This window comes from Symphodus melops, assembly GCF_947650265.1.
Source record: "Symphodus melops genome assembly, chromosome: 5".
Taxonomy (NCBI): domain Eukaryota; kingdom Metazoa; phylum Chordata; class Actinopteri; order Labriformes; family Labridae; genus Symphodus; species Symphodus melops.
The window spans coordinates 472905-481379 of NC_136695.1; the positions used below are offsets into that span (position 1 = coordinate 472905).

Genomic DNA, 8475 nt, shown 5'->3' on the forward strand with positions numbered 1-8475 from the left:
GCCCACTTACGGACAGAGTGCATAAAATACTCTATGTTAAAATGTCCAACTTTACAGCTGCAGTTCCTCCAGTGTCCACTAGAGTCTGTCTCCTGCACTGAGTCTGTCTCCATAGAGCTCTATGTTAAAATGTCCAACTTTACAGCTGCAGCTCCTCCAGTGTCCACTAGAGTCTGTCTCCTGCACTGAGTCTGTCTCCATAGAGCTCTATGTTAAAATGTCCAACTTTACAGCTGCAGTTCCTCCAGTGTCCACTAGAGTCTGTCTCCTGCACTGAGTCTGTCTCCATAGAGCTCTATGTTAAAATGTCCAACTTTACAGCTGCAGTTCCTCCAGTGTCCACTAGAGTCTGTCTCCTGCAGTGAGTCAGTCTCCATAGAGCTCTATGTTAAAATGTCCAACTTTACAGCTGCAGTTCCTCCAGTGTCCACTAGAGTCTGTCTCCTGCAGTGAGTCAGTCTCCATAGAGCTCTATGTTAAAATGTCCAACTTTACAGCTGCAGTTCCTCCAGTGTCCACTAGAGTCTGTCTCCTGCAGTGAGTCAGTCTCCATAGAGCTCTATGTTAAAATGCGTAGTCTACTCGTGTGACTGGCCACACATTTAAAAACAAAAATCAACAGGCGCTCGTGGGCGAAATCAAATTTTCTCTTTGACTAGCGTGAGTTGAGATGATGCCGTTGGATGGAAAATAGAGAAGACACCCAGTGCCAGGTGGACTATAGGGCCCTTTAAGATCTAATGAATAAACATAAGTACAAACTGAAGACAGAGATTCAAAATGTAAGATGTTTATTATTATTTTTTCATGGTGAACATCTTTTAAGTTTTCTTTACATCAGCACCAAGAAAAGGCCGCCAGGCAGACGTCCAATCAGAAGCCAGGATTCATCTGAAAGACAACATCTAAATAAAAACAGGAAGTCTCTCTCGTTTCACCCTCAGGTTTCAGCTCTGGTCACATGACTGTCCTAACTCAAGACCAGCCAATCAGCTTCCAGAACTCTTCCCTTTCGTATAAAACAAAGGAAACAGCGGAAGCTACAGACGTGCATCAAACAACGATCTGTAAACTTATAAACAAAAAGATCTTTCATCAGTCATTCAGCCACAAGGAGCCTGTAGCTTAGCATCTGCTAAAACGCTGTCGGCATTAGCTTTAGCCACCATGTCAGGGAACCCTTTCACTCACTTTATACTGGAGCACCTGTGTCAAGGTAACTCTTAGAGGTACCTGTGTGTATGTTATAAAGCATCAGTTTATATTTCTTATGAAGGTACCCGTTAGCTTCCCGGGTACGATTGAGGGTCTGTTTTGAAGAACCTTTCAACTTCTAGTACAAAGTAGTCCTTTAGCATTCTAGCTTTATTCTTCAAGGCTCTCTTTCATTTCCAGTAACTGAAGCATCTTTGAGTAACTTCTAAATCTTTCCATTCTTCCCCAACAATGAGCTTTTAGCTCTTGTTTTATTTATCTGTTTTGCAGATGTCTCCAGGTACCCCTGTAGGGGATGGTCCTAGGTACCCCTGTAGGGGATGTCTCCAGGTACCCCTGTAGGGGATGGTCCTAGGTACCCCTGTAGGGGATGTCTCCAGGTACCCCTGTAGGGGATGGTCCTACGTACCCCTGTAGGGGATGTCTCCAGGTACCCTTGTAGGGGATGTCTCTAGGTATCCCTGTCGGGGATGTCTCCAGGTACCCCTGTAGGGGATGGTCCTACGTACCCCTGTAGGGGATGTCTCCAGGTACCCTTGTAGGGGATGTCTCCAGGTACCCCTGTAGGGGATGGTCCTAGGTACCCCTGTAGGGGATGTCTCCAGGTACCCCTGTAGGGGATGTCTCCAGGTACCCCTGTAGGGGATGTTCCTAGGTACCCCTGTAGGGGATGTCTCCAGGTACCCCTGTAGGGGATGGTCCTAGGTACCCCTGTAGGGGATGTCTCCAGGTACCCCTGTAGGGGATGGTCCTAGGTACCCCTGTAGGGGATGGTCCTAGGTACCCCTGTAGGGGATGTCTCCAGGTACCCCTATAGGGGATGTCTCTAGGTACCCCTGTCTGGGATGTTCCTCGGTACCACTGTAGGGGATGTTTTCGGGTACCCCTGTTGGGGATGTCTCCAGGTACCCCTGTAGGGGATTGTCCCTGGTACCCTGGGATCTTGATCCACAGTGTTCGGGGTCTGAATGTTACTGGACAAACTCCTCTCTTAGCTTGTGGTTTGGAAACATTACCGTAAATTCCGGACTATAAGCCGCTACTTTTTTCTCACACTTCGAGCACTGCGGCTTCTACTCCGGTGCGGCTAATGCATGGATTTTTTATGGGGGACAATGAGCTTCAGCCGCAAAAACATTTGACTTCGTCACGTCGGATCTTAATATCAGTCATTTTGCGCATCATACACGCACCCTCATGATGGAAAACACACGGAGAAATACATATGATGCAGCTTTCATGTTAAAGGCGATCGACCTGGCTGTCAAAGAAGCTAACAGAGCTGCTGCACGTTAAGATGACACTGACAGCGACAACAGAGACTGAGGAAGTGAGTAATGAAGTCATTCTGAGGCAGTGAATGGATGGACTTTTTCTTGTGAAATATATTACGGTCATCTTTTTCATCAGCCGTGTTACAGACACCGTCGGCTAGGCTTCGTATTGTAACGGTTCATGTTGTAAAGTCAGTAGTTGATAATGTGTTCATAATTCCGATTATGTGGAGAGTCAGTGAATGCACCAGCGAGAACGTGTTGAGTGGCTGTATGAGAGAACGCTGTGGGAGAGAGTTGGATTGTTACGGCAAGTTATGGTTTTGCTCTCTGCTGTAAACGGCGTGGTCACGGCCGACAGTGATCGGGTTATTAAAAGTTATTATTTGAACGCTCTCGTCGTCCTTTAACGTCTGTACGGACGCTACAGTATTTGCGGATGTTACCGGTAGCCTACGTCTGTGTAAATAGCTCTTGTTATAGCGTGGACACCTGCGGCTTATAATCAAGTGCGGCTTATATATGTACAAATACATTTATTTACTTATTTTTAGCTGGTGCGGCTTATATCCAGGTGCGCTCAATAGTACGGAATTTACGGTAATTAAATTAAAATTAAGATGTTTTTTGTCAGAGGAGGTTAGTCAAAGCTGATTGGCCGGTCTAAGAGTATTGACGCACTTTGATCTTCCTCCAAAGTTAAAGGTAGTGAAGATCATGTGATAAAGAAAGAACCAAAGCACACCCCCTTAAACAAATGCAGAAACCAGACATGAAGTCTTTTTAAACAAGCAGAGGTTTCCAAACAGAGTCCACAGTCTCTCTCATATTCAGAGTCAACATCGACACACTATGAAGGCTTCTGCAACTGTAACAGATGATTAACCCCCAATCAGGCTTCTGCTGTGCTTACTTTGATGTCTATTGACGTCCATATTGTCCTGATTTGTTTCTGGGTGAACTGGTTGGATGGGTTCTTGTCTCCTTATCAATAGTTGGCGATTTACCAAACTTCTCCTCAGACTCGTGTCAGGGTGTCGTATTTACAGCCAAAGAACATTTCAAAACATGACCATTGTCCATTGTTCAGCTTTCGTCCATCCTGTCATTGTCCTCACTGTCTGCCTCCACGCCTTCGGTCCTGCTCTTAATCTTCCACTCGTCTCCTACCTCCTCTCCTATCACTATCCTGGTCTCTCGTCTCTCCTTGCTAACCTCCTCACTGTTCTTCTCTATCTCCTTTCCTTCCTCTTCACTATCCTCCTCAAGCTTCTCCACTTCTTCTTTCCTGGCCTCCTTTATCTCCTTCTCTTCACACTTGCTGTCTTCCTCTAACTTCCTAATCTCCACTTTCCTGCCCTCCGCTGTCTCCTTGTTGTCCCTTTCCATCTCCTTTTTCTCTTCTATATTTTTGTTGGTCTCTGCTCCTGTTTTTTCCCAGCCCTCCTCCTGTCTTTCCTCTTCTATGTCCTTGTCCTCCTGTTTCTCTTGTCCGTCACCTTGATCTTGTTCCTCCTCTGTGTCTTCCATCTCAGGAACCTCAGGAGAATCTGCTTCCAAAGCTTCACTTCCCAGCAGGGCCTGTGTCAGGGTCCTCAGAAGTTCTGACTGGATGTCCTCTGGTTTTTCACTCTTTGTTTCCTTGTCTCGCTCGTTCCTCTCAGGCAGAAGGTTCGTGAGGTCGAACGACCTCTTCCAGAACTGTTGGAGTTGGTTAAGACGTGTTATGCCCTCAGTTAACCATTCTACCAGCTTCTGGGCCACATGAGCTTGGAGTAGGTTCGGTGAAGTTTCTTCCAGCTCTCTTGGGTTTGTGGCTATGTACTTTGTCCAATGTGATAGCAGGAATCGCTGCAGAACTGGCTTCATGCAAACCTCCAGAGGCTGCAGATGGAGGGAGCAGCCTCCAGGAATCACTGCAGGGAGGGTCCCCGATCCACTGATGGAAGTGAGGAACGTTTCTCCCAAGTGTTCCCTGTGTCGGTCCAACACCAGTATCGATTGAGCGGGCTCAGTGAGACTTGTCACATACTGGAGCCAAACCTTGTTGGTCCACAGATCCAAGGCTTCTTCGACCGACAGACCCTCCTGCCTGGCCTCCAGAAGAATGAACTTTGGCAGGACCTTGGACGCTAGCTGTCTGTTTACCAGCACCAGGGATGGCAGCATGGTGCCGTCGGCCAGCACCGTCAGGTACACAGTGACCAGAGGAAGAGTTCCAGTGAGCTCCACAGCATCTGAGCGACAAGACTTGTCCTGAACTAACCTCAGATCCACAAAGATAGAGAGTTCATCCATCACAGCGACAGTCCTGTCTGAGAGCTTTTTGACCTTGAATACCTTCTTTGTAAAATCCGTGAACGACTTCATCTTAGCCTCCAGAGTAGGAGGCAGGGTGCGAGCCAGAGAGGCCGATCTGTCGATGGTCTGAATGCCGAGTCGGTGCCGCACCATGAAGCTGACCGCCCAGTCATAGGAGATACGAAAAGAGTCACTAAATGCGCCCTTCTTCTTCAGGGTGGAGGCCTTGTGGAACAGGTTGCTCTCAGTAATGGGAAGCTGCTGCTCGTGCATGGACAGAACCCAGGCCACCATGCGCTGCTCCCCGCCTGCATGAAGCTTCTGTTCCACTTCATGTTGCCTCAAACGCTTCCTGGCCTCCTTCAGCCAGCACCATATGAGCTGAATCTCTGTGGTGAAGACCCTGGAGGCTTGCCGGACTCCATCACAAAGAGCGGATAACACAATCCTGAGTTGGCGGGCAGTGAGGGAGTCAGCTCGTTCTTTAGTGGCAGACACAACGGCTGCGGGTTGAATCTGACTGTTGGTTGTTGACGGCACAGGAGACATCCGAAGTTTCTCTTCTTTGACAAAGTCTTCATTCATTTCTTCACAATCTGGATCCAGGTAATCGAGATCCTCCACTCTCTCGTCGTCAGAAAAGTCAAAGTCCTCCACAGGGGCCATCGCATCGTCCTCGCTGTGCCTCACCTCATCCACCAGTACAGCTCCACTGCATCACAGACAATGAAAGGCTAACATTACTGTCAAGCTCAAATATCAGCAACATGTTTCAACAAACTAGCAGCAAGTAAGTAAAACATGTCTCTATAACCTGAAGAACATACCTTAGAATGTCCTTGACAAAGCCAACTTTTGTCGATCCTGTGAAGACAAAAAAAACATCTTAAATCCTGCAACATAAACGTAGTAATAGACTGTCGTCATTAAAACGTGCTGACCTCTGTTTAAAGGGGACAGGCCATGAAACTCCCAGAAGCAGCTGGGCTGACTGCACAGGTTGGCTTTGCAGATGATGCAGCCGTAAACGCTCTCATGGCGGACGTTCTTCAGGTTGCAGTTTCTGCATCTTTTGGAGATGCTGCTGATCTTCACCATTCTGTGTCTCTGTTTAACCGCCTCATCTGTCACTTCTGACCTCGTGGCACGGGAGCTGGCGATCTCCATGGTCTCAAAGTATTTTTGAGCACATTTGGCAAGCTGGTTGCCTAAACGCTTGCGGAAGTTGACCTGAGTAAAAAGGCCGTCCTGCACCCATGGCGGTGGGTTTTCCTTACGGCTCTCCCGCAGCACAATGAATGCATTGACCACACTCATGTTTACCAGGAACCAGAAGAGGCTGCGCCAGTGTCGGTCCTGAGGGATTCCCCCCAGCGGGTTGCAGGCCAACAGCTGCTTGCAGATGTCGACCCCTCGCATGTTCTCCTGCAGTAGGCGGAAGGCCATTGGTCGGTTTATTGGGTCCAGACTGCCCACTTTGGTCTGAGATCTTCTCCAAACAGTATCTGCCTCACCTGGAGCTGCATTGGTCGACAAACAGCCCATCTCCTTGGTGTCTCTCCAGCGGGTGGCCAGTAAAGGACCAAACTGCCTCTGTAGGAAGTCCCCAGGTTTCTCCAGCTGACCCTCTTCCCACAGCTCTGTGGGCAGGATCTGGCTGGGTGGAGGGAAAGAGCTTGAAGCGTAGATGCCCTGGTCTAGAAGCTTTTGCATTAGTGGGACAGAAGTGAGGGAGTTAGCCAGGTAGAGCTGGTGGTGTTTGTCCTCCAAATCCTTAACCAGCTCAGGAACCACTGTGAAGCCGGGCTCCTGGCCCCCCCTGTCCCCACCCTGGATAAAGAAACGGTGGCAGTATCCAGACTTGGAGTCACAGAGCAGCCACACCTGAGGCTGAGTCTTTGGGTTTCCCTCCTCCTCCAGGCTGGGCAGCAGAGCCCGGTCAATGGTTAGGCAGCAGTTGGCTCTGTAAGTGTTCCACATGGAGACGGCCAGGATGTCCAGCATGGGTCTGAAGATGTGCAGAGGGTCACTGGGCCTGCTGGTACCTCGGTACTCGTCTGAGGTGAAGCTGCCCATGCGGATGTTGTTTGCGATCTCTTTGAAGCGTTTGTAGCTCATGGTGCGGTAGAAAGTGTAACTGTTATCAAAGTGACTCCAGGACCAATAGTGTGCAGGGTCTGGGAGGTTCTGGATCCCCATCAGGATCACCAGGCCAACGAAACCTTTGACCTCATGCGTAGTGACGGGAACCCAGTCAGGTGAGCAGGAGCCCAGGTAGCGACAGGTCTTAACGTGAGCGTTGGTCTCTTTGGTGATCAGCTCAAAAATGGACGCAGGAAAGAGAAGGCTGAAGAAGTCGATGGCGTCGCTGTTCTTTGACAGGTGATGTCGAGGTCCACTGCTCTCTGTGAACGGCATGATGGTGACCTCTGAACTCTCTGTTGGATGTTCCCAACGATCTGCTGACCTCCACGACGGGTCAGGTAAGTCCTTGTTTTTGATTGGTTCCTTCTCCTCTGAAGGATGCTGCTCTTCACAGAAGTGGATATCGTGTTCAACGAAGGCTGAAAACAAGAAGAAAGTGACAGTGATTTATTACTGTTGTTCATACTAACAGAATGATGAACACATGTGAACACTTCCTGTCCAGCACCATAATATGTTCATAAAGTTTAAACAAACAATTCTGCTGCAGGAGTACATTAGCCCCGCCTCCTGGTCACTCAAGTCGTGGGTAAGAGGGGTCGGATTATAAGTCTGCACAGGATCCAGGGTCAGCAGAACTGAGCCCTGGTGTGTCAGATGGAACGTCTAGCACGCACTGAGAGAGTTTTAAAGTCTTCAACGAGTGAGAAAATGACAAGAAATCAGGACAGATTATCAGTTCAGTTCTTTTGGTGTGTGGCATGCAACGAGACGACCGACAACCAGAGTCTCGACTATCACGACGCGTCATCTCGCATGGTCAAACGCCAAGGGGAAACAAAGATGACTTCCTGTCTGCTGCAGAGGACTCTGGACTGACGACGACTCTGGAGGAATTAGGCAGTAAGGGTTAGCTTGTCACTGTGAGACAACTCGTCTCCTGCTGACAAACGAGAAAACAAACAGCTGACATTGGATCACTTCCTGCCACCCGTTGGGCCCCACCCCCCAGAACACATGGTGGTCTGTTGATCATGCAAGTATAAGAGATTGTTTGGTTATGAATCCAAAAGGCTGTAACCTCTCTGAACGGGTTGAATGTTCTTGGACTCGTTGCCGTGTGGGACAGTACTTCAGATCATTAAGAAGTTTCTCAGGATGTTTAAACACTCAGCCTCTGACTCTGAGTCCTCATGTGTAGAGATTTAAAGTGACCACAGACGTGAGGAGAGATCTTTGGGAGTACTTCTGTACCAACTGGAACAGATCACATTCCTCTTTTGCAATGAGCTGGAGACCTGGCTGAAACCCTTCACATACAGCTGCATGTCTCTGCTGGATGGGAGGACCCTGATCCTGGCTCGTACTGAACCAGGAGCTGGACACCGTCCACGCTGACGAGGAATGCATGTGTGCAAACCTCCAGAGAGCTCTCAGTGTGTGTTGATGCTTCCAGGTCACACAGAGTTGATGCTACACAAACAACACGATCTTAATAATCAACAGAAAAACAATGACCCAAACAGAAAGCCGACACAGA

At 48.7% G+C, this 8475-nt stretch overlaps 1 protein-coding gene and 1 long non-coding RNA gene across 5 annotated transcripts in view; one reads left to right on the forward strand and one right to left on the reverse strand.

Moving 5' to 3' along the window:
* The first annotated feature begins 1670 nt into the window (after positions 1–1670).
* On the forward strand, positions 1671–2230 carry LOC306823438. Its single transcript, XR_013779003.1, has 2 exons — positions 1671–2045; positions 2121–2230. It is a non-coding gene; the product is annotated as an uncharacterized lncRNA (long non-coding RNA).
* Positions 2231–3095: 865 nt separating this feature from the next.
* The window catches only part of pogzb (pogo transposable element derived with ZNF domain b), a 23145-nt gene continuing 17765 nt past the window's right edge, over positions 3096–8475 (reverse strand). For all 4 annotated transcript variants that reach the window (XM_079342957.1, XM_079342959.1, XM_079342958.1 and 1 more), the window contains exons 16-18: positions 5732–7354; positions 5618–5654; positions 3096–5502 (exon numbers count right to left, since the gene is read on the reverse strand). In XM_079342957.1, coding sequence (XP_079199083.1) covers positions 3576–5502; positions 5618–5654; positions 5732–7354 — 3587 coding nt within the window. In that variant the 3' untranslated portion in view covers positions 3096–3575. The remainder of the gene's footprint in view (positions 5503–5617; positions 5655–5731; positions 7355–8475) is intronic.